The sequence below is a fragment of the Carya illinoinensis genome, chromosome 16 (assembly GCF_018687715.1).
Source record: "Carya illinoinensis cultivar Pawnee chromosome 16, C.illinoinensisPawnee_v1, whole genome shotgun sequence".
Taxonomy (NCBI): Eukaryota; Viridiplantae; Streptophyta; class Magnoliopsida; order Fagales; family Juglandaceae; genus Carya; species Carya illinoinensis.
In genome coordinates, this window is record NC_056767.1 from 5,330,221 (window position 1) to 5,357,395 (window position 27,175).

General features: G+C 34.9%; 2 protein-coding genes and 1 pseudogene across 2 annotated transcripts; 1 reads left to right on the forward strand and 2 right to left on the reverse strand.

Moving 5' to 3' along the window:
* Positions 1-1,793: 1,793 nt before the first annotated feature.
* On the reverse strand, positions 1,794-2,627 carry LOC122299585 (peamaclein-like). Its single transcript, XM_043109967.1, has 2 exons — positions 2,437-2,627; positions 1,794-2,268 (listed from the first exon to the last, which is right to left on the reverse strand). Exons 1-2 carry the CDS (start codon positions 2,519-2,521, stop codon positions 2,084-2,086), a joined length of 270 nt encoding a protein of 89 aa, XP_042965901.1. The 5' UTR covers positions 2,522-2,627; the 3' UTR covers positions 1,794-2,083.
* A 9,485-nt stretch (positions 2,628-12,112) lies between these two features.
* Positions 12,113-15,125, forward strand: LOC122299712. Its single transcript, XM_043110133.1, has 4 exons — positions 12,113-12,450; positions 12,563-13,010; positions 13,659-14,006; positions 14,119-15,125. The coding sequence occupies exons 2-4, from the start codon at positions 12,573-12,575 to the stop codon at positions 14,737-14,739; spliced, it is 1,407 nt and encodes a 468-aa protein (XP_042966067.1). The 5' UTR covers positions 12,113-12,450; positions 12,563-12,572; the 3' UTR covers positions 14,740-15,125.
* Positions 15,126-24,328: 9,203 nt separating this feature from the next.
* LOC122298411 lies at positions 24,329-25,738 on the reverse strand (annotated as a pseudogene).
* Positions 25,739-27,175: the final 1,437 nt, after the last annotated feature.

A 27,175-nucleotide genomic window follows, 5' to 3' on the forward strand; every position in this document is an offset into this window, starting at 1 on the left:
ATTCCTCGCATTCTGAATGAGATTGTAATCATGATTTCAAGCTGACTTTATTTTGTGGTTGAATGAATGATTCGAAGGCCGTGAAGGGACCTTGACAAGTTACAATAATTAGTTAGTAATTTGTCATTTCCCCTGGTGACAAAACAATCGATGCAGAACTTTATATTACGTGCCCTGCCAAGGTCAGGGACATGATGATTTGTACGAAGGTTATCGCTAATCTAATCTAATTAATTAATTAATTTACGTTCTAATATTTGAGGTATATTGCTTAGTTTGTTGAATGTTAAAACTAAATTGAACCTAAAAAACTGGGGAAATGACCCAGCTCTCAGTTCTTTTTACAATTAATTAAATGTTAAATATCATAGACACACTGCATCATGTCAATTCATCCATTTTTTTTTAAATTTATTTGAACGGTTAAATTTTAATGATGGATAAACTTATATAAAAATGATAATAGAGTAATGTTAAAAGGGTGATGCCACACCCATCGAGAGTCTCCACCAATAAGGCCATTTTAAAAAAAAAAAAAAACATTTTTTAAAATATTTTTTTAAAATTCACAAAATCATTACAAAAATACTTTTATAATCACTAAGTAAAAAAGAAAATAAAAAAGAAAAAATCAATCGGTAAATTATACAGTTTTAAAAATATAAATTTTACATATTTTCTTTAAACAAAACATGAATTTTACACGTCTTAAAATTATAAATATAACTTGTCACGATAATAATTAGAGAAGTAATTTTTATAATAGAAATAATATTATAATAAGTTGGGCTCTCATATTATGAATTATCGGACGTTATGATAATTGTCAACTTCATAAAACTCTTCCCATGCCACCTACTATTGATGAAAAACATTTATGAAGACTGGCTGTAGCCTAGCTAGCTAGCAGCTTGTACCCCTGATGAATGAAACGCAATGAATTCCGCTTGCTTAAAACCTGGAAAACACAAAAAATAGAAAAGAAAAAATGTCTCTCTTTGCGCCGTGGGCAGCTAGCCAGCCATGGATTCACCTTATAAATTAATGATATTGAGTTGCAATTAAAAACGTTTATTTTTTTTAATAATCTCATATATGTAAAGTTTATCGCAAGGTTGATTGAATTAATGCTTAATGCATGTAGCAGGTACGTAAAAATTGATCACTTTTGAAGGTATTGATCATGTGTGTATAATTATATTCATCACCACACACTACATACTACACGCCACACTTATTTTATTATTTTTATTTTTAAGTTTTTTTGTTTTATTTTTTTTAATTAATTAAATTCTTCTATTCATTATTTATATATCACACATTTGATAAAAATAAAATAAAATATGGTATATGTTATGTAGAAATGATGAATATAATTTTTCATAATTATAATGTCTACATGATGGCTCACTTGAAATTGTTGGAGATAATATCGAATCAAGAATTTGATAATATTATGATCTTGATTTGATTTTCATAATTATCAAATCATTTTGATTGAATTTTCATAATGAAATATTTATCTTAACCTATCTTTATATAATTTTCCTATAAATTGAAATTTATGCGGCCTTATATTCTACAACATTAGTACTTGAGAATAATAAAAAAGTAATTCAGATCAAAGTCTATCTTTCCTCTCCTCTTTTCTTCATCATCTTTTCTATTATATTTTTTGTATATTCTATCATAGATCAATATATAGGGATATATATCATAAATGGTAAGTAATTGCTGACTATTTTTAGTAAATTGAAATCATTTTATTTATATTAAAAATCTAATGGGAAAAGTAGCACAAAATACACGACAATTTTCCAACAAGCATAATGGGACAAATCACGTTCACAAAGACACAATTGGCCAATCTGCATGCATGGGACCCTATATTTATTTAATGCATTCCATATTATTCCAATTTCTATTACCTAAATGTCTGTAAAACACTGCATTTTTCTTTCCCTCTGGCTCTGGATATTAACAGTGATTAATCGTTTGAACGAACGGTTCCATCACTCAAAATCCCACAAGAAATAAACATTAATAGTCAAGCTAGCTGGTGGTGCATGCAGAGAGATCGATTTCAAGGGCACTTGGATTTGCCCTTGGAGTTCTTGAGGTCCCTGTAGCAAGCGCATTCATGCTTGTTTCCATAAGTCCCAGATGGAACACACTGGCATTTCTCACAGCAAATACCGCAGTACTTCAAGCACCGCTCCTGCACTCCTGCCTTTGCGCACCTTTCCCCGCACTTTGAGTCACAGAAGCCTTTTATTTATAAGAAGAATCATAAAAAATATTATCGGTTAGCATAGCACATTATCAAACTAAACCCAGCAAATTTTATAGAAAAATTAGTATTTTTTTTTGAGGGGGGAAGAAAGAGTGCTGCAAAAGAAAGAAAGCGTGGATGAGAAGTTGATCATGGCTTCTTACTTGAACCAGCTTCCGTGGTCTGAAAGAAAGAGGAGCTGATGAGGGCAAAACACACAAGCAGGAAAATTGCAAAGACGAGCTTCATTTTCTGACGGTTTAAGGATCACAATATACAGCAACAAAAGGAAGTAGAGAGATGTCTGGAAAGGTAGTTTAGCAAGAGCGTTTACAAGTGAGATGGTGGAGAGAGTTGGGAGTGTTGGGGTATTTATAGTGGAAAAATTTGGAGTACTAGGTGAGGTGTTAGAGGGTGTTATTTGGGAAGGTGCTTTTAGATAATACGAAGATAAATTGATATAAAAATTAAATAAAATATTATTATTATCGTTTTAAAAAAAAATAAATTTTTTATTATATTTTATGTAAAAAATTAAAAAAATTATAATAATAAAATAAGATTAAATAAAACACTTCTTATATCCAAACACAATCTAAAATATCACCTCCTTCTAGATTACAATAGGTTTTCACAATCCGCAGTCCGCACCTAGACATGCATCTTTTAGCAATGACATTTTGGTAAACTTTTGATGACATGTCCAGCAACTCCGGCAGCAATTGACAGCTAGTTATTTCTATTTGTATTTGTATTTTTATTTTTATTTTTTGTCATTGGTATAAAGTGTCATGACTCTCCACTAATGTCAGGAGTCCATATATTTAAAGAGTTTTTTAAAGTGCACCTTTAAAATGTCAATGTAAAATTTCGAATCAAGTAGGTCGATCTAATTTTCATTGCTCATAAGACCACTACACTGACCACTGGCTTTAGGTTTAATTGCTAGCTAGCTGTTGGTAATTAAGTAGGCATGCATGGGGGCCTTTGTTGGGTTGGTAATTCATTGGATTCATTTAAAGAATGATCTGGAATTCACTTAAGGAAGACAAAAAGCAGGAGGCCAGGCTATATGTACAGCTTTTGCATGAATATTGCTGTGACGTACGTTAATCTGTCGGGTCACCATTCATAGTTTAATTTTACTTCTGGTTAATTCTGCTTTGTCCATGCATGATAAAACAACGGCTAATTTGAGACGAAGGCGGTGCTCAAAAGGACGATGGTCGGCCCCGTCGTTTTGCCGGCTCACATGACCTGTCCCCCAATATATATATACACACTAATGGGGCTTAAAAAAATAATAAAGACCATCTCTCCCGTTGTGGTGCAAAGCACCTTCCTGGCATGGCCTCTGTTAACTCTCCTCGATATACTCCAACCCTTTTAAAAGATAATCGGCCTTGTGTTGGCACGTACTGATTCCTCAGTTTTTTATTTTTAATTTAACTTTGAGATTAAGGGAGTGCACGTGAAATTTTCGAAGAGAGATAGGTAGAAAACTGTGTGGGAAGTGTTTGAATAGCTGACACTTTTGGGTACTTAAAAATTTGCATGTGAGTTGATTATAAAGTCCAAGAGGAGAAGTCATCTCGTGAAAGAGTGATGAAATCTTTGTGAGAGCCAGAGTGCAAATTAGGTGGTGTTAGTATATAAACTAAAATAAATAATAAAATCTACATTTTTTATTTAATTTAAACTTTTGAAACAATTAGTGATTTACATGGTATAAGAATAGAGATCCTAAATTCAAACCCTATTAAGACAATCATCCTCAAGAAAGAAGATGATGCAGACCCAGCTCCAGATGGTTCCCTGGATGCTCAACAAATAGCAGAATTGAAATCCTCTGAAAAAATCCTGACAGTCAACCAATAAAGCCTTGACACATGGCTTGAGTCTAGAATATTCTTAGGTAACCAACTGCTGATGTGTAATCATAGGAATGGTGTATGCAGAATACGGTCTGCTATGAAATGTGTATAAATGAATGCAAAATTGCTTGTATTCGATACCAAGAGAGGAAATGAAAAACAAAGTCTGAAATTTTAGTAATACATTCTAGCATTTTGTCAAGCACCTTTAGTGCCTTTCTTTCTTTTAAGCTTTTAATGTTTTATTATGGTATCCAGAGCCTTTAAAGTACCAACGTCCAGTTCCTACCTCTGCTAATCACCATGGCTACCCCATAAAACTCCAATGTCTCACAATCTTCTCACCCAACCACACCCAACTCTTCTTTCATTCATTCCTCCACCCATTTTGTCACAATGATCAAACTTACACTAGAAAATTATTTACTCTGAAAGGCACAGATTGTGATCCTCAACTCTATCGCAGTATTGTTACAGTTTACAATATCTAGTTTTTACTCATCCAAATATTTCCTTTGCTGTTAATAAAGTATGTCAATATATGCATTGTCCTATAATATCTCACTGGCAAGCAGTAAAACACATCCTTAGATATATGCGTTCTACTCATACTTATGGTCTAAAATTTTATGCTTCTTCTTCCTTTTCTCTGTCTGCTTTTTTGATCCCAACCCTGTTGACCATAAGTCCACTGGAGGATTCTGCGTGTATTTTGGTTCTCAAGTTATATCCTGGGGTTAAAAAAACAACTCACGATTGACCAATCATCGACTGAGGCTGAATACAAACTTGTGGCTAATACCACCTGCAAAATTCTTTGGCTACAATCATTACTAAGTGAACTTGGCATTTTCTTATCGGATCCACCTACTTTATGATGTGATAACCTTGGTGCAGCCTATATTTCAATCAACCTTGTTTTACACTATCGCACCAAGCATATAGAAATTGATTATCACTTTGTACGTGATCGAGTGGCTACCAAAGCTCTAAAAGTTGCATTTATTTCAAGTAAAGATCAAATAATTGATATTTTCATTAAGCCATTGTGCATTGCCCGATATAGTTTGCTACAATCAAGTCTCACCATGTCAGGGGGGCTATTAAGGCAATCAACCTCAAGGAAGAAGATCATGTAGCTCTAAATGGTTAATTCCCTATATGCTCGACTGATAACAGAATTGAAATCCTCTGGAAGAATCTCTGACAATCATCCAATAAAGCCTTGACACATGGCTTGAGTCTAGAATATTCTTAAGTAACCAATTGCTAACGTGCAACCATAGGAATTGTGCATTCAGAATACGGTTTGCTATGAAATGTGTATAAAGGAATGTGAAATTGCTTGTATTCGATACCAAGAGAGGAAATGAAAAATAGAGTTTGAAATTTCAGTAATCCATTCTAGCATTCTTTCAAGTTCCTTGCATGCATTTCTTTCCTTTAAGCTTTTAATGTGTTATTAAATCCTGACTCTACATTCTATCTAATTTAATTTAATTAAATATTTTACATGTTGAGCCAACCATTGATGAGGAGTCTAGCCCACATGTGAGGGGAAGTATTAAGATATAAAATAAATAATAAAATCTATCTCTTTCCATTAACTTAATCTTTTGGAACAATTGGTGATATCACATGTGGTAACATTGAGAGATCAATCTCCTTCAAGCATGATGCTGTTAATTCCAAGCTCATGCGTATGGATGACAGCAGCAAGTATTGCCAAGTTTCACTTTACCAATAGATCGAGGGGTTTGCCGGGTGTAATCGTGTTAAACACCAATCCTTTTTTGAAGGATATTAAATTATATTGGTTATAAACTAGGAGGAGTTGACGTCTTGATTTCCAGTTAGCACCGACGTCCCATGCATGCATGCATACTTGAGATCATGATGAATGCGCGCAGGAAGTGTCGCCAGGCCAAACGTACGACCATTTTATTTAGATATGACTAGAAACTTGCATGTATAGATCAACTTGCTTGAGGTGTTGGCTCCTAAAAGATAGCAACATCACGTGTGAGCTTAATTACTCGGTAAACAGCACATAGAGCAAATTAAGAACGGGACATCAAAGGAATATGAATAATCTAGTTAAGGGACAAAAAACCTTTTAATATCAAACAATATATATAATAAGCCTAGCTTTAACAAATGATGATCATGGTTTAATCAATATATTTTGGGCGTTTACTGCTTATAATATATATATACACACACACATATTTATGCAATAATTTATGCAAGTAAGACCATCCTCAGTCACTTATGAATCTTAATGAGTTTAGTTTTATTAATATTGTCAATTTTCTATTAAATATGAGTTGCAACTTGCAGGCAATATTGTGAAGGAAGCTAGCTAGCTACAAGCTTGCGTTCCAGCTTTTTATAACTTGCCACTTGATCCATTAATGGTCAAATGCACCAAAAATTGAAAAAAAAAAAAAAATGAATTGAAAATCCAATATCTGCCAACTTGCAGTACCGTAGGGACGATTAATTGGTAAGAGGAAGCAAGCTAGCTGTATGCAGGTCATGAGTTTTTGGTGGGAAATTTCTAATTTCGAGGGAATCTGCTTAATTCTGTTAGCTAGGTTTCTCGAACTCAAAGGAAGTATATCCATGCATTCATGCATGTTTCATTACAGTAATCTGAGTCACCATTCACTATTAAGTCAACGTTGATGAAGTCAAGTGGCTTGCACTAACGTCGTTGGAGCTGGTGACCTTCGATCGCTTTTACCCTAAAAAACAAAGGAAAAAGTCATTACTTAACCAAAACACACTTTCCAGGAAATTTCTACCTAAGACAGCACACAAATCAATGAGTCTTGGATTCGAATTCCATGAGTCTCACCTACCATGCACCAATCGATTTGACTTAAAACAATTATCATTAACAAAGAAAAAAACTAAATGTCTGCAATACCAAGAGACATCAACACCACTAGAACGAGAATAAGACAAGAGGATCATGAAGTGGGCCAACATATGGACTGGGCAGTCTTTGCATGCATGCCTTACACATGGACTAGGCATGCAGTACTATCTCTTGATGGGCCCGATTTAGCAACAGATCTAGGCTCAGTCTCACAAAAGCCCAATTTCCAACCAAGAAATGGATTTAATTACTTCTGCCATCATGTCTTTGCAAGGGGAGCCTAACCATATATGTAGAAATGAGATTCTTGTTCGATCGACAACATATATTCCTGCTTTTGATCAGATTCTAGATTTTGGTACTACTTCTACTTGTTTGTGCAAGACTTGTACCTGGTGATCAAACGATGCATGCATGCTAGCAATTTAAAGAGCTAGCCTTCTCGCAGTTTAATGAATCATATTTTTATTGGCTCCACAATTTTCACGACCTAGAACTAGAAAAATCTTCAAACGATCATCATAACTACACTGTCCTTGCAACCAGCAAGGGGGAGTTATAAGATAGAAAGAGGAAAAAAAAGAAAAATTCGAACGTATATATGGGTCAACATGTTCGAACGTATATCAGTAAACATTCGAATGTATATTATACAAGCTCTGAACCTATAGAGAAAGAACTATTTTTTTCTTCAGAGAAAATATATTTGATTTCCCATTTTTTTTTTCTTTTTAATCTATTGTAAGAAATTGAAAATTCATGAAACTCCTTCTAATTATATGACAGGTCAAATTCCTTTTGGCCCAAGATCCATCTGGTAGCAGCCATTAATCATGGCTCAAGTTTAGCTTCATGAATTGGCAATCCTCACGACGCGAATCAACATGAGTTGCAACTTCTTAATTAATACTTTAGCAATGATCGAGAATATATATATATTTATTAAGTAAATATCGAGTCGGAGGACTGAGGATCATATATATGCGCGCGATAGAAACTGCTGAATAAATAAGGGTTAGGTTCGTTGCTTTGTCCTGTCACCGTAAACAATTAAGACTCAATGACCCACATATGGGAACGAGAAGGATCCACAAATGAAAAATATACCAGCAGGCCAGCCATGCCAGCAGCAATAAAAAAGGCTGCTAATTAGGAAAGGCCCAAAGCATGTCTCGTCGTCTTGTCTCTTGTCTGTAACTCCTCTCCAGTTACACCACTTATGACTGTTCACCATCAGCATCGCCATCCACACCCAGATTTATCCCAACCCTAGAAATAGTATCGGGAAGATCATGAGCCCTTTATTCGTAGGTCAATGTGAATAATTCATTTATTTATTTTTTCCCTTTTATGTTATTTGCTTAATAGAATTTGGTTTACACAAATTTTGATATATCAAAAGTATACCAAAACTCCAAAAGTACCAGAAGTGATAAATTTATAAAAATGACACTATAAAAATAAATTTACAAATAAACATAACTTAATCACGCGAGATGTAATTTTACATTATAATATAAAATGTTTTACAATCTGACGTCTCGTGTCATGAAATCATATCAATCTCAGAGAATTCTATATATAAAAACTCTTTCTATCCTCAATATGAAAATATTATTAGATGTAAAATCTGGAATCTGGATGTGTTCTTTATGCAATGGATCAAGAAATGGCAACTGAATATTGTTTTTGAAGAAATCTCTTTTGAGTATTGACCTGGGTGAATTGTCACTTTCAATTGGTGCTCAGTCTACATATATAGATGGATGGGGGGACTACGGGCCCCTAACTAATTGCGATACACGCCAGAGAACACATATTGATGTCAGTACTTGTCTCAAAATATCAAGGCTATTAAAAGCATCAATGTCTGTTAATATTTTAGTTAACCTCTCCATTCTCATAAACATCATAGCTATGATATTTTAGAAATAATATTTATAGTTTTAAAATAGGTAAATTCTCTTAATTTAGTTTTAAAAAAAGAGTAACTTTGGGATCTAAATAAAAAAATTATTTTTTTAATAATAAACTTACTTTTAAAAAAAAAAAATAAGTGTACAAGATTTATACACTCTAATATTGTATTTAACATTACTCACCTCTTATTATTTTTAAAAAAGTTGGTGACTTTAGGACTTATGTGAGAAAATTATTTTTTAATAATAGATCTCATCTTTATTTAAAGAAAATATAAGAAACTTGTATATTCTAAAATAATATCTAGTAATATTCATAATATTTTAATAATTTAAAAGAAAATCTAAAAGGGAGACACAAATTAAGGGCAATTAAGAGACCAAAAGTTTCGCTCTGCCCCTTTTCTCTCCAGCGTTTCGCTCAAAACCAAAACCCACCCAACAAAATCCCATCTTCTTCGCCCATAGAATGGTAGAGTTTTAGCTTCTCCCTCTCTCTTTCCATTTAACTAGACTAGAAACTGTGCAGTCTTTTATCTTTATTTTTTTTTTATTTTTTTTTTTCGTTCAAAGCATAGAGAAACGTCGATCTATTGTTTTTTAGAGCTTAGTGACCATCAGAGGCCTTACAGCAAGATTTTCAACCCACCAATCCTTTAGATGGTCGAAGATTTTCGTCGAACGGACGGGTGCGTGGGTCAAAGTTGGGACCTCCCAAACTGTTGACTATTGTATCATGTAATATATATATATATATATAATATCATTGCTTAGAAAATAAAAAAATTAAGGGCAATTAGTGGTTTGCAAGTCAAACTTGGTTCTGTGCAGTGCAAATTACGCCAAATAGAAACTTCAACCATCATTGTCAATAACAATAACTAGAATATTACACACAAATTCTGATGCCAATTTTGAAAAGGAAGTTCGACCCTTTTTTGTTTCCGTGATTAGCGACGTGATTTTGAGAATTAGTTTTGCCCTGCGCCGTCATATATAGGTAATGGATAAAGATATCTTCTTCTATATGGAAAAGTACTTAAGGGTTAGTTTGTTTACACAAAATCAATCTATTTTATTTATATTTTATTTTATATAATTATTATAATTTTTAAAATTTTTTACATAAAATATAATAAACAATTCAACTTTTTCAAATCTCAAAACAAAATTAAGATTAATAAATTATATTATAATAATATTTTATTTAACTTTTAACAAATATCTCATTTAATCTTATTTGAATTGTGTAACTAAATGAAACATAAAGAGAAATTATATTTATAGTCGAGTAATGTTAAGTACAGTTATAAGTTGTATAAGTGCCGCGTATTTCTCTTTATTTTGAAAAATTAGAGAAAAAAATTAAATAAAAATATCATAAAATTAAATATTATTTGCATATAAAATTTTTAATATTATTTTTGTTTTAAAATTTTAAAATATTGTATCGTTTTTGTATTTAGTTTGGAAGTTTGCAAAAGTTATAATGATTAGGTAATGATTATATGAAAAAAAATTAAAGATTTAAAATTAAAAAGTATTTGTATTTAAGTAATGTTTGGTAATGAAATTATAAGAAGTTTTAAGATAAGATAAGACGATTTGTATTTCCAAATAAACCTTTAAAACTCAAATTCAAATCTAGATCTAAATCCTTCTATCCAAACACAATCTTGCCAACATGGGGGCATTAAATTTGTTGTTAGAATAACTAGAGTCGCATTTAAAAGTTGATTGGCCATCTAGAATTAATGTGTGAAGGTGTTCGAAGGGGACTCCTCATCTTATGGATGTTGGTTTGGAAGCTGAGTTTTTCTATGAGGCTTATATTTGCAAAACAAGCAAAGAGATAGGTGGGTGGCTCGGCTTGTAATTTTCATTATTTTTATGAATGCATTTTTATTCTTCCATCTTTTAAGTCAACCAAAAAAGAATGATTGGATCATTAATTTCCTTCAACAATTAGCATTTTGAGATTAGAAAATAGCATCATGGATAAATATCCTCTTTATTTTACTCAAAATTGGATCATATCTATTTAACATGAAAACATTATATATATATACACACATATATATATTTATAGGAACTAAAATTTTCATTGATAAGAAAAGTTATCGATATTAACAAGCCGAATGGCCTAGAAAGAAAGTCTATAAAACAATCACATCATATATTAATTTTTTAAAATATACATTGTTGATGTGGATTGATCTACAACTTATGTTCGCAAAAAAATAAAAAAATAAAAAAAAAATAAAAAAGAAAAAAAACCTAACCATGCATATTTTCACATCCTAAAACTTCATATTTACAAAAGAAAGGAAAATTATAATATAACTATTAAATATGTTTATTAAATTTGCCGACTTGTATATTTTTATTTTATTTTTTATTTTTTTAATAAATAAAGGAGTGACTGTTAATAAATTTATACATATTTTTATTTATTCTTAATGGTTAAGGGTGTTTAAAAATGATTAAAAAAATATTTGTACCTAGTATGCACATTTGATGTGTACATTCGGTAGTTACCCTAACACTATCATAAAAGAAAAGTCAGTTTTTTATAAAAATGGTTATGTAAATATGCTTTTTTTTTTTTTTTTTTTTTGAGAGGCTATCACAATAACGAATTTTCAAAAGGAAAATAATATTCAATATTTTTTATATGATATTATTTTTAATGAGGGTTATTTTTATAAAAATAATATCATTTTATAAAAATAACCTCAATTTAAAATCATAAATATGATTAAATAATGCCGGTGAAAAAGTTGTATCCGGATAATTACTCTTTTTAAAAAAGAAAATAAATAGAAAAAGAAAATATTAATATATTTAAAAAAAATATATTTCTCTACATGTCGATTATTAATAGACTAAATATCATTAAATTTAAAATTCAAAATATAAATTTTATAAGAAAATTAATATAATAAATATTATAAATAAAATTATAAGTTTATGTAATATTTAATAAAAAAACATAAAAAGCTATTTAAAGTAAAAGAAAGAAATTAAGAAACAGCCATTTTTGGCGCGTGCTTTAGAGTGCTGATTGTGGTACAGAAAACCCAACACGTCAATATCCACTCTGAATTCTTTACAAAAGTTTCGTTAAAGAAACCAACCATTGTTTGTTCTTTTTTAATTGTCCTTTAGACTGAACAGCCGCTGCTACCTGCGGTTTCATCGGACTGATCAGGGAGAAAAGTATTATTTTTTTTTTTTTAAAAAAAAAGTTTGAAGATTTTCCAACTCTTTTTCCGTCGCGAGAAAATATTTTCCCAGGGCTCATGTCGTCCTCTTTCGTAACCCAACCCCACGAAGAGAAAAAAGTAATAGAATTTAATACTAGTAGAAATTATTAAGAAAAAGGCGCAGAATAACAGTCTACTGGCCTACGTATCATTGCCCAATTTTCCTCTTCAAAACGGCATTTCTCTCTCTCTCACTCTCTCTTTTTCTCTCCCACTCTCGCAGTTTGGCTTTTCAGTAAGCTTTGTTCTCACTGTTTTCTCAGTCTGGTGCTCTTAAGAGCACTCCAATTCGCTTCAATCTTCCTCACTTAGTTCTTTATCAGTTTTATTGATTTGTGGGTGGGCAGAGTTTGTGAAATGGAGAAGAGGCAGGGGTTCTTTTCGGCGCTAAAGGAGGAGGTGGTCAGAGGGTTGTCTCCAGGGAGGTCGAGGGCGAAGAATCCAGCGAGCAGTGGGTCGCCCATGTCGAGCTTCGTACGGCGGAGGAGGAAGGACCGCCACGCGTCGGTGGCAGAGCACTTGATCGCAAGATCCGGGACCTTGAGGCCGGTGGAGGCATTGTCGCCGTTGAAGGAGGGGCCGGACGGGACGGACGGTGAGGATTCGAGGATGGAGGGGAGGTGGGGACAGTGGATGAAGAAGAGCCAGCTCTCGAGGGCACCATCTGTCTCGTGCCCCGCCTTCAAACGCTCGGATCTGAGGCTGCTACTTGGTGTCTTGGGTGCGCCGCTCGCCCCCGTGCATGTTAGCATTGCCGACTCTTTTCCTCACCTTAGCATCAAAGACACCCCTATCGTTAGTTCCCTAAGCCTTTCTCTCACTGTTGTACGTTCTGTTGACAGTGAATAGCGTTATCTCTGCGTTTAATGTTAAGTTTGGTTTCTTTAATGTTACCTATAAAAAAAAAAAGTTTCTTTAATGTTACCTGTGGAATATGAAGATTAACTTCTGTAAATGATTTATTTTGCATTCCTTTTGGAACTTTAATATTTAGCTTCTTTAATAGTTGTTAGGAATGGTATAATGAAAGTAGGTCACTTTTATAGTTTTTTTTTTTCGCGTTTGTTGAATTGTTTATTACCAGCACTCCGAAAGAGTTCTTTGGAGAGCCATCCTTCCTTTTTCGTTTCGTTTTTATGTATACAACCGCCCTGTCGATTGATTGTACCCGTTACTTTATAGTGATTACTTGCTCAAGAATTTGAAAATTAAAATTGTCCTTTTCGATGTCTGTTGAGGAGATTGGTTCATGTGATTGAATGCGAAGAATTTCGTTTTATAGGTTTGATAGTTTCGTATAATTGAGGCCCCTGGGATGAATGCCATTTGAAGTTCTCTCTGACTAGAATCATTGTCTTATCTTTCTCGTGAGAGACAAAAGCTGAGCAATTTTGTACTTTTTCTGCTAATGAAACCCATGGTTTTGTGTTGATGTCTTGGCAGGAAAGTTCATCAGCTCAATACATATTGCAGCAGTATACAGCGGCTTCTGGAGGCCAAAATCTTCAAAACACCATTCACAGTGCTTATGCTATGGGAAAGGTGAGGATGATAGCTTCCGAGTTTGAGACAGCTAACAGGGTCATAAGGAGCCGGAATTCATCCAAAGCTGCAGAGTCAGGTGGGTTTGTTCTGTGGCAGATGAATCCAGACATGTGGTATGTAGAGCTTGCTCTTGGTGGCAGCAAGGTTCATGCCGGCTGCAATGGGAAGCTTGTCTGGAGGCACACACCGTGGCTTGGTGCACATGCTGCTAAAGGGCCTGTTAGACCGTTGCGCAGAGCGCTTCAGGTGAACCAGCTTGTGTTTAAATCCCCCCACTGTTGTTTCCTCGGAAGCCCTTTCTCCCCATACCACATTGGTACATTATGATTTGACAATTTATATATGTTTTCCATATCAGGGACTTGACCCCAGAACCACTGCAACTATGTTTACCAACGCAAGATGCATTGGAGAGAAGAAAATTAATGGGGAGGAATGTTTCATCCTCAAACTCTGTGCAGATCCCGTGACGTTGAAAGCCAGGAGTGACGGGCCGGCAGAGATCATAAGGCATGTCCTGTTTGGCTATTTCAGCCAGAAAACAGGGCTTCTTGTGCACTTGGAAGATTCCCATTTGACCCGCATTCAGAATAATGGAGGCGACGCTGTGTATTGGGAGACCACAATCAATTCATTCCTTGATGATTACAGGCCTGTGGAGGGAGTCATGATTGCTCACTCTGGGCGTTCAGCTGTAACCCTTTTTAGGTTTGGAGAAACAGCAATGAGCCACTCGAAAACTCGGATGGAAGAAGCATGGACAATCGAGGAAGTGGCTTTCAATGTTCCGGGACTTTCAATAGACTGTTTCATTCCTCCTGCCGAAGTAAGATTTGCATCTGTGAGTGAAGCCTGCGAGCTTCCTCGGGGTCAGACACTAAACACGGCTGTGGCACCAGCACATCGTGCAAAAGTTGCAGCGCTTCAGATTTCTCCCGACAACAATGTTAAAAACAGCATTTGGAAAACAGATGTTTAGGAACAGGTAAGGTTTGCTGGCAAATGTCGCATAGCTAGCTCGGTGTTTAGTTCGAACTGAAGAACTGATTAGATGATAGTTTGGTAAGGTCCTCATTTGTTTGAGCATTCTTGGTGTCGGCATGGGAACAGTGCCTTTGCAAATTTGTAAATACAGCACGATCATTCGAGCACTCTCCGTTTCCCGAGTGATTTTTTAATCTGGTAGTGGAGAATCAGATTGTGGAGGTGGGATTTGGTTTTTGTGATATTCTCAGATTGCAATCTAACGGTGATAACTAAGATCAATTAGTTTGCCTGTAATATCTCATTCGTGAAGATATGTAACATCATACAATATACATAGTCGTGTGATGAGAGTTTCAATCCAAGTAATGGCTTTCTGAATGTTTTGAGTACTATGCCATTAATGTACAACATATTAATGCATTTTATCATTTAATTTTATCAAGAATTAGGAGATATGCTGTGTTCTGCATATTACATATTAAGCTGCGTATCAACTCAAGATTGCTTTTGCTATGTTGGGAATGAAGTCGGAGTTGGAAAACTTGAGACATGTTTCTCGTGGCTTTTAGATGTGAACACCTCTGGCTACAAGGAGCCAATATGGTGGGTATCAGTATCACTGTAAACCTTGATCTTAATTCTTACGTTGATGGTGTAACGTTCTAGCGGTGGAGGTAAGATAACCAGGGTGTCGACGGCGCTGTGAAGGGCCGAGGGTTGTTGTGCAGAGGCTAAGGGATGAAGTGAAGTGAAGTGATGAGTGATGACTTTAGGATTAATTCTTCTGAAGTCGTCGGGAGGTTATGGGTCACGATGGGCTGAAGGTTATGAGGTTTCCTTATGTTTCGTAGTTGGGCTTTCCTAAGTTAGTTGTTATTGGGCTTACTTATGTAGTTGCAGTGTTGTTATCTGTAAGGACTTCGGTCCAGTTAGTAGATGGGCTGCCTAGACTTAGTCGTTACTAGGGATGGGCTCCATCTGAGCGGAGTAGTCACCTCCAACCGCATCGGAGGAAAAATTTTACTCGGAACTCTGACCGAAGTGTGATTGGGCTAAAGCCCACCTCCGATTCAGAAGGCCTATATCCAAAGGTCCATGCCCAATTTCGAAGGCCGAAGGACCAACACCCTAATGGGCTTCCAATTTCCACAAAAATGCTATTAAAATGATAATAAAAACTTAAATACAAATTTCAATTATTAAATTACATGCATTATAAAATCAAATAGTATTAATATAATATGACAATATAAATTAAAATCGAGAAAGGAACAAAGTCTTGAAGTCATTACCACTCATCTTCATCAGCTTTTATCTATAGAATAATACATTAAAAAATATAATAAGAATTATAAAATAGTCAACAATATTTTAATTGATTTGAATATACTAATATGGTATCCGAATAGCATAATTACAATATACGAGCACAACTCAACCATGTAAAACTCTCGATGATCACTCATCCGCAATTATGCTATGATTCACCACTTATGCACACGACGACTTTTGGCGTTTTTGGTCTGAATAGAAGGCCGTAAGGATCTTATCTCTTTGCACTTTTTGCTTTTGACTTTTTGTGCTCCCACACTTATGCATGCTCCATTCCCAGTTTGGGTGATCTTGAATTATGAGTTCCTCTCTCTCTCTCTCTCTGTCTCTCTCATCTTCTTTTTAGCAAGATAGTGATTGCATTAGGTGGGTCTCAACCAACATCCAAAAACAGCATATTCAACTCAGAAAAGTACTAAACTGAGAAAAGGAAAACTAACTAGGAATTAGAAATGGTACCGAATAATAATTTATATGCCTTCACTTCAGCACAGCCCACCCTGGAAGTTAGAACACATTTAACAGGCGTATACACCCCTTGCTTGTAATTATTAAGTTAAGTGGTGTGTTCTTTTCTCCAACACTAAACTAATGTTGCAGAAACAGGACCTAATGTTAAGTGCTATGATTTAAAATAATGTCGTTTTACACATCATAGTACTTAAGGAAAATAACAGTTACCCGTAATTATCCGACCTAACTTGATCAGAATAAAAACGGTTCGGAAGCTCACCATTCTTACCCGTTTAAAAACGGTTCGGGTATTTTCAAGTCGGCATAATCCATTATTCGGGTCAGGTCGGGTATTTCGGCTTAAGTGTTCAGCCCTAGCTACAATTGATGCAACTTGTTTTTGTGTGTATGTTGCTTTAGATTTTAAAACTTGACGCTCTATATTGTGCACTAAGGTTGATTCTGTAAATTTGATATTTGTATGTGTTTAGAATCAATACGGATTGTTTTGTATTTTTTCATAGTTTTGATTTTTTTTCTCCTCCAAATTTGTATCAATTTACTAATGTAGGCTATGTTTTGACTTAATGGAGATAGGATGCATGTTGCATCTTGAAGAAATTGGAATGGCGTGCGGGACATCGGAAAATATGTGGTAAATAGGCACTTGTATACTTTTCTTTTTCTTGAATCTTCTCTTCCCTTGAATATTTCCTTTCTTGGGTCCATTTTTCAGATCTGTCCATTTCATGGCTAGGTTTCTTGTAAAGCTAGAGATAACGTGCTGTCAGCTTTGTGTTCACTACATGGTGCTTGAGAGTATTTCATTTAGTGCTACAACCCATCCCATAAAAATAACTTCACAAACTAATATGATTTCATATAATATATTAGATCTACTTTATAATAAAAATAATTTTATAATCTGATATAGTATATCAAATTACGTCAGTTTGTGAATTTACTTCTATAAAATGTCTTTATATCTAAATCATTACTCTCTACACTTTGCTCAGAGAATCTCTCTCTTGGTCTTCCTTACTGTCATTTGCATATATATCTTGCTAAACCTCCCAAAAATATGTGGTAAACAGGCACTTGTATACTTTTCTTTTTCTTGAATCTTCTCTTCCCTTGAATATTTCATCTCTTGGGTCCATTTTTTAGATCTGTCTATTTTATGGCCAGGTTTCTTGTAAAGCTAGAGATAACTTGTTGTCAGCTTTGTGTTCACTACATGGTGCTTGAGAGTATTTGCATTTAGTGCTACTACCGATCACATAGAAATAAATTTACAAATTAATATGATTTCATATGATACGTTGGATCTACTTTATAATAAAAATAATTTTACAATTTAACGTACTATATCAAATTATGTTATTTTGTGAATTTACATTTATAAAATCTCTTTATATTTAAATCATTACTCTTTACACTTTGATCAGAGAATCTCTCTCTTGGTCTTTCTTATTGTCATTTGCCATATATATCTTGCTAAACCTCCCAAAAATATGTGGTAAGCAGGCACTTGTATACTTTTCTTTTTCTTGAATCTTCTCTTCCCTTGAATATTTCCTCTCTTGGGTCCATTTTTCAGATCTGTCCATTTCATGGCTAGGTTTCTTGTAAAGCTAGAGATAACTTGTTGTCAGCTTTGTATTCACTACATGGTGCTTGAGAGTATTTGCATTTAGTGCTACAATCGATCACATAAAAATAAATTCACAAATTAATATGATTTCATATAATATGTCAAATCTACTTTATAATAAAAATAATTTTATAATCTGACGTACTATATCAACTACGTCAATTTGTGAATTTACTTCTATAAAATCTCTTTATATCTAAATCATTACTATTTACACTTTGATCAGAGAATCTCTCTCTTGGTCTTCCTTACTGTCATTTTTCATATATATCTTGCTAAACCTCCCAAAAATATGTGTTAAACAGGCACTTGTATATTTCTCTTTTTTCTTGAATCTTCTATTCCCTTGAATATTTCCTCTATTGGGTCCATTTTTCAGATATGTCCATTTCATGGCTAGGTTTCTTGTAAAGTTAGAGATAACTTGTTGTCAGCTTTGTGTTGACTACATGGTGCTTGAGAGTATTTGCATTTAGTGTTACAACTGATCCCATAAAAATAAATTTACAAACTAATATAATTTCATATGATAAGTTAGATTTACTTTATAATCTGATGTACTATATCAACTACGTCAGTTTATGAATTTTCTTCTATAAAATCTTTTTATATCTAAATCATTACTCTTTAAACTTTGATCAGAGAATCTCTTTCTTGGTCTTCCTTACTGTCCTTTGCCATATATATCTTGCTAAACCTCCCAAAAATATGTGGTAAACAGGCACTTGTATGCTTTTCTTTTTCTGGAATCTTTTCCCTTGAATATTTCCTTTATTGGGTCCATTTTTCAGATCTGTCCATTTCATGGCTAGGTTTCTTGTAAAGCTAGAGAATCAGAGATAACTTGTTGTCAGTTTTGTATTCACTACATGGTGCTTGAGAGTATTTTCCTTTAGTGCTACAATCGATCTCATAAAAATAAATCTACAAACTAATATAATTTCATATGATACGTTAGATCTACTTTATAATAAAATAATTTTACAATCTGATATATTATATCAAATTACATTAGTTTGTTTACAATCTGACGTACTATATTAAATTACGTTAGTTTGTAAATTTACTTCTATAAAAGCTCTTTATGTCTAAATCATTACTCTTTACACTTTGATCAGAAAATCTCTTTCTTGGTCTTCCTTACTATCATTTGCCATATATATCTTGCTAAACCTCCCAACACCTTTACCGTTAATATTTTATTTTATTTTTTTTGTAATGTTAAATTCAATCCTAATGTGTGCAAATCCTGCCTGTAAAAAACAAAATGGAGTCTATTATTAAAAAAAAAATAATTATTTTTATATAGATTCTTAATTTATCAATTTTGTTTAAAGGGAATATGTGGGGTTTGCATACCTATGGACTGAAAATATCTTCTTCTTTTATTGGTCTCTAATGTATTTGCTACATATTATTGGCTTTGGTCTACTAAAGATTTGTATATGCATGTATGTCCATTATATGTGTTTGGGAAAAGCTTCAAACCAGGTGGGTGTCATTTTACGTTTTACACTGTCCAATAGACTTATAGGAGATTTACTTGTTTTACCGTGGAGCCTATTTCATTCAACCATTTCTCTCTTCTCTTTCATCTCTCCATTCTCACTTTCTCTCCTCTCTTCTCCCTCCTCCTCTCCCGTTCAATTGCTCTCTCTCTCTCATCTATCACCATGCCCACCTTCCTTTTTATTTGCATTCTGTTATTGTTCATGGAAATTTGCATTCTAGTATTGTTCTCTCTCATCTTCCTTCTCATTTCCCATTCATAGGTCTACAACATATATCAAAACAGTAGAATCCCATATGTTTTTCTGTCATTAACAGTATATATCAAAACAGACATTGACAAGTTTTTTCAACTCTTACCTATGTCACATGAATTGATTTTGTTGTTTCCTTGTCTTAAAGCATTTTGATGAACTAAGAGCAACCCTTTGATGCCATCGTTGTGACGCCCCCAAATCTCCACGCCCGAACACGGGGAAATCGAGACGTCCGAATGGTGACAACCCGGGTCACCATCCCATCGACGGGTGCCAAGTGTGTGCAAAGGCAACAAATGTGCAAAAGGAAACGCAGCGGATAACGAAAGTCATATAACTAAGTACCAGAATTTTTTTCTTAATGTAATACAAGCTGTTTAAAACATACGTAAATAAAATATTACAAAAATCCAAATACAGTTTTAAACAAATATAAAACATATCATCAGCAACCCGGCGGAGCCGCATCCTCGGGCTCAGCCTCCTCCTCCTTATCCTCATCACCTGCACCAAAAGCTACGGAACCACAAATGGTTCCGCAGGTAAGTAAACCCAAACGCTACCAGATAAAAATACATAGGACTCAAACAATATGCATGAAACATGCCCAATGCACAAAGCCCATAAAACATAATTTTTTTTCCACACACGCCAAAAATCCCATTTGGCCCAAAAACATATCCTTTCCGAAAAACATGCCAAAAGTCACATTTGGCCGCCAAAAGTCCATTTGGCCCAATATCTCGCCAGAAGTCCATCCGGCCCAATATCTCGCTAGAAGTCCATCTGGCCCACGCCAAAAGTCCCATTTGGCCTCACAAACCATTATCCAATTTTAACCGTATACACCATGACCTCCCCTAGGGGTCATCCGCACACCCTGGCTCCAATGTCACGCCGTAGAGTACCACCACGCATGTGACACCTAACGAGCGATGCCTAGTTCCGCGCCCCGCGCGTTCGTAGCCAAGCATCCTCTAGCCCTCGCCAGCGAAGGGCCACGGAGTCGGTGAGTAGGGCGATGCCCGGTTCCGCGCCCGGCGCGTTCGTAGCCAAGCATCCCCTAGCCCCACTCCCGTCATCGCTCTCGACAACTCAGGGGACATCACTCAGTTTATTCCGCTCCCGAGTGACCAGAGGAGCTCCACCGAGATAATAACCCATCCCGGCTTGGGCTCGTGATACACACGCACCCGCAATACACTTACGCCAATACACAGTCTTTTCACATAAATCCACAAACACACGTGCATGCACCATGTAATTCCATAACAATGCATAATAAAATAATCCAACAATCATAAATCAAATAAACAGGCAACTCCGTCCTCCATCCATCCGACCCCCGAAACTCCTCGGACTCAGTCCGGAATCAACAACCAACAACAGTAAATAATTGAATGAGCAATATATATTAAAATCTGAAAATAGGGTTTGGAAAATACTTACAGCGCTATATGGCAATTTTAGAAAACAAGCGGCGTTGCAAACGGCGGAGGAAAAGCAACGTAACAGTGTAATTTACACTGTTGCCGTGGGTAATAAATTACCCACTTTCGAACGAGGACAAACCAAAGCTCGGGATTGATAGGGAAGGGTCTTGAGATATTTATGAAGCTAAAGGAAACGAGTTTTGGCTGTGGGTGGTGGTGGAAACGGCGGTCGAAGGCCAAAAAGGGGCTGAACGGAGATGAGCTCGTGGGAGCTACTCCGGCAACGGATCGGGGCCGAAATTAGGTGGGTTAGGTCGGCAAGAGGTAGGGGAAGAAGCTGTGAAGAGATGGTGGCCGGAGGTGGTGCGACGGCGCTGGAATCGGTGAAAAACCGTGTGGCTTCAAAGGGCTTTTCCGGCCAAACGGCCGGCCGGATGGGGGAGATATTTGGTGGGAAGGTGCGCCGGAGGGAGGGGGTTCGAACGAGACCGGCGGCGAGCCAAACGGTGGCCGGACGGCGGCGGTCTGGGCTGAAGAAGATTCCGGCGACAGGGGCAAAAACAGAGCAGGTGCAGCGACTTCCGGCGGCTCTCGAAAGCTAACAGCTGGTCCAATGGATCTGAAAATTGGTGAAGATGATCTATGGTGGAAGGGGAAGAGAATGGTGGTGACGGTGCATCAAACGGTGGCCGGACGGCGGAGAACCGGCCGGTCAAAGGGGCAGCGACGGGATGAATAAATGAGAGAAAAACGCACGGGGGGAGGGGTCGACGCACGGGAAGAAAAGCAGGAGAAGAAAAAAAAAAGAAAAAAAAAAGAAAGAAGAAGAAAAAGGAAAGAGAAAAAGGAAAAAGGAAAAAGATGTGAAAAGAAATGAGGTCCAATCCTCACTTCGGGAAAACAAAACAAACCGCCGAAAAGAGATTAAAAATCACAAAACAACTAAAAGAAATAAAACACAACATCAAGTAAATTAAAAATTAATTTTAAAACGCATGTAAATTAAAATAATAAACTAATATATTAATTAAAATAAAAACAATCATTTCAGCGAAAATACACTCAAAAGCGGATCGTCACAATCGTGGTGTCTAAAAGATTGTGATAGAAAAGGTTGTGGTTGATAGAGATCGACTAAGAGGAGAGCGATTGAATGGAGTTGAGTGCTTGAGTGAAAGATGGGGGGGGGGGGGGGGGGGGGAGAGGAGGGCATCAAGGGGGGGGGGGGGGGAGAGGAGGGCATCAACTCATGCCTTCAAAGGAGAGTGTATTTTAGTGTGTGTGAGAGAGAGAGAGAGAGAGAGAGAGAGAGAGAGAGAGAGAGAGATGGGATCGTGCGGGGGAGAAGAAATTAATTGAATTATGTGCATGCAATCCTATTTAATCTTTTTCTAGAATCTATATGTGTAATTATGTGATTATTGATAAGGTAAATTTTTTTTATTTTTTTTTATTTTTTTCTCTCATTTTTTTATATTCTAAAATATTTTTTTTTTTAAAAAATTCACAATAATACTAAAAAACACTTCTTTAATTACTAAAAACAAAACGTTCATGACATAAATTCGGATCCCAAAACATTTCTCTTTTTCATTTACCATATGGCAGAGCTTAATTTTTTCAATTATCATCTCATAGTAATTAATATACTATTCATTTTATTTTTATGAGATTTCTTTTTGGTTGTTGAGAAATTTATATATATCATAGGTTAATTTAAATAGTTGCCCTTTATTTTCGTCTCTAGATTGTGGTTACATGAAAGATGAGGAGATATAACTATATTAATATAATTATATTCCCCTTGCATAATCCTCCTGTTGTTAAAGCATTGACACTAAATTCTCTATAAATTTTTTTATAATTTAGCTAAAAATCATATTTCTTAAAATTTTTCTCATCTTTCCAAAACCTCCTACATTACATTCTCTATCATTTCTTTATTCTATTAAAATAATATTTCTTTATTCTTTTTTTCTCTCACTTCCCTCTATAAAATTAACTACAAACTTAACTTTAAACTTAAAATAATAGTTTGGAGATTAACGGTGGATCCTGGGGATCCTCTGTAGCAATCCCGTCCATTCACCACATAATGGGGAATGGGATGAGTAGGGGTTTAGAGTGAAATCTCTAATTTTTGTTTGTTTTTTTTGTTTTTTTCCAAAATTTAGGGAATTTGTCATTTTACGGTATATGATGTGAATGCTCTTAATAAAACTAATTAATAAAGTTATATTTTTATTTTTATAGAATTAAAAGAAGACACACTCGTTTCTCCTAATTTCCTAGATATGATTGTTTTAACTATTAAAACATTAATTTGATTTTATTTAATATGCTAATCCTTATGATTGGACCAGTTTTTTTAGATAATGGACAAAAAAAAAAAATTATTAGATGGTCTTATTTTTAAATAACTCATATCACATGGTGTTATTTCTAAAAACAATCCACTTGAACCTAGTCCTCAGCATGTCAAACCACAAGAGGATGACCAAATTTACCTAAAACTTTTTCAAAAAAAAATCTCAGAGGTAAAAATGTAATTTTATATAAGGGATCATGATACAATTTAATTAATGCAAAATAGACAAAAGGACAAAGATTACAAAAAACAAGAGGCACTAATCACCTAAATAAACATCTTGGTAAGTTTACTTGCCAAACAAAAAATATTTTAGAACCTAAGGACAAAAGGGTAGCCCATCAAACACAAACCTCAAGGATAAAGAGGTAATTAGAACCTCAAATGTGTCCACCAAATATTCACATTGGTATAAATGAGTTTATTTATTTATTTATTTATTTTTTGTATTTTTTAAACATTTTTAACTTTCAAATATATATTTATATATAAATTACTAATAGTCATTTATTTAATTATTAAAAAAAATATAAAATTGTTTTACTATTATCGGAGTAGTCACCTCCAACCTCATCGGAGGAAAAATTTTACTATGATTGGAGTTTAGCACTCCGATCGGAGTGTGATTGGGCCAAGTCCCACCTCCGATTTAGAAGGCCCATATCCAACAAGAGGTCCACCAAAACCCACATCCCAACTTCCTCTAACTTTCTAGATAGCAGTTGATTTTCCCTTATATCCTCCCAGACAGCATCCTTGTCCTTCATCATGATCTCCACCAGGCTTACGTTCTCACCCTCGTCCACCCCATAATCATCAATCCCAAATTGCTCAGCCAACACTTTCCATAAGTGTTTCCACCGGAACACGTCCCCGTTGTTGCAATTAAATGCTTCGTTCCTTGCATTCGGATCCACTGCCGCCCATATCTCCTGCTCGGCAATAAGATCCGCGTCGGAAGACACCCAGTAACCGTCCCACGCCGCTTTCGTGCCGGGGAATTTCAAGGGAAGCCGCTCGTGCTTGCATATAGCGGCGTACACGCAAAGCATGCCGATGATGTTCGCCAAGCTATACGGCGAGAATCCGAATATGGAGTTGGGTCTGTGAACGGACCAAGTCAAGCCCTCTTTTTTGTTTGCCTCCTCGAACAGAACATCTTCGAGAGTGTAATAGAAATTCGGGGCGTCCAAACGAGGCAAGTCCTCCGTGAAAGGAGGATCGTGCGTTTGAAATTTGCGGAACGCCTCGAAGGGTCCGAGGTATTGTTTGGTTCCCGTCTGAAGGCAGACGTGGCGGAGACTGGGCGTTCGGAATCACCGTATGGAGCACATTGCGGAACATGGTCTCGTTCGCCTCGCAGTTTTCGGCCTCGGTCGGTCGGCTGGTCCAGGTGACGTAGAAGACGTGGGTGACGTCGGTCAAGGGAGAAAGTTTGGCTTGGGTATCCTCCGGGTCCGAGACGTCGCACTGGATGTACTCAATCGGGTGGTCGGCGTTCCAGTCGGGACGGGGGCGGCGTGCTACTCCGTAGACCTTCCATGGCCCACCTGGGGTGTCGGAGAGAGGGAGAATTTCGGCTAGGCTGTTGCCCACAATGCCAGTCACGCCAATCACCAGTCCCACACTCTGAAAGCTTCTTGGCTGCTCATCTTCCTCGAGTTTCTTCTGCAAAACGAATAACAGAAACAATACCATCAACAAACTTAAAACCAGAAAGAGTTAATAAGCATAGAAAGAAATAGATTATGATCATTTTGTGGGTTGCATGTGTTAATTGGATGTATCTTGCCTTGGCAGCGCCAATAGCTCCAGCCCACCACCTGCTCATTTTCTTGGTAAAGATCGATGGAGAAGATCAATGACAACAAAGGGAAATTGGAAGTGGCACGGTGCAGGAGAAATGGATAAGAAAGGGTTGGTTCAGTATGGATCCGTAGCATACAGGTTCTGTCAATGTTATATGAAGCCTCGGTTACGCACTTCGATAAGATAGAGATGTAATGTTTTGATAACGGAAAAATATTCTTGCAAGAATAATTGTGCATTAATTTATATATTAATGTAATGTGATTGGTTAAAAAGTAAATTTTATTAAAAATAATATTAATTTAAATTTTAAGTATGAATAAATCAGTATTGATACATATATTAATACGTGACTGTGCTTGTATATAGTAAAATTTTACTATGCTTCAGCCACTGTTTATTTTTACATCACATATATATAGTTTTTTCATAAAGTGTAAGGATGCTTTTCATAAGATATATAGATATTTTTTATAAGATGTGTAGTGTGAAGTGGTGAATAATAATTAATGAGAAGATTTTTTTAATAAAAATTAAATAAAATATTATTATAATATAATTTTTAAATATAATTTTTATTTTAAGATTTAAAAAATTTATATTATTTATTATATTTTATATAAAAATTTTAAAATATTATAATAATTATATTAACAAAGATAATTTAATTTTATATAATCAAAATTCTTGCGTTGCATTTTTTGAGTTTGTACAGGCCCAGCTAATATTAATGACACTTAAGACAAATGTTACGTAATAAAGAGATATTTTTTGCGAATTTATAAATTATGGTAATTTGATTTAAGGTGTGAGATCTATTTAATTTTATATAATTATTATGAAATAGGGTGAGATTTATTATTAATAAATTATTTTTATATAAATTTAATATTTTTATTAAAAAATATTATAAATATAAAAAAATTAAATAAAATAAATCTATAAATTGATATAATTTTATAAAATTTTTTAGATCTATTTTATAATAAAAATAATTTTATAATTCTATTAAATTTATTTTATAATATAATATGCATATTAAATCATATTAATTTATAATTTTATTTTTGTGTAATTTTTTTATAATTAAGTATTTTTTATTTTTATATATTTTTTAAAATAATTATACAAAAACTTAAGCACTACAAAAGCCGTGCCGGATAGATATGGCTGAAAACAAAAAACCATAAACGACAGAAAAGAGAGAGATTTTGTCATGCAATTGCTTGAACCTTCCCATTCTAGATATTGTTGCCTGATTCATGGTCAATGGTAATAGAATGACGTTAATCAGATAAAAAAGAAAAATACATAAATTAAAAGATGAAAGTTAACTTTGTGTTTAGTAAGCTTTTAGGGCAGATTGTTTAGTTGGATTAGATCTAGGACTGTTCATTCGGATCGAATTTTACTTAGTTCAGACTGAAACTTAGATAACTGAATTTCTAGATATGATTTTCGACCAGGTATGAACCGGGCTGAAAGCCACATGTCTAAATCCAGGCAAACACGGGCCGGATACTGGGTTTAAAACCCAGGTTCTTTAAAAACAAGTAAAAAAACCACACGGAAATGAGAAACCAACATCCTTTAGACCTTCTCTCTCTCGCTCT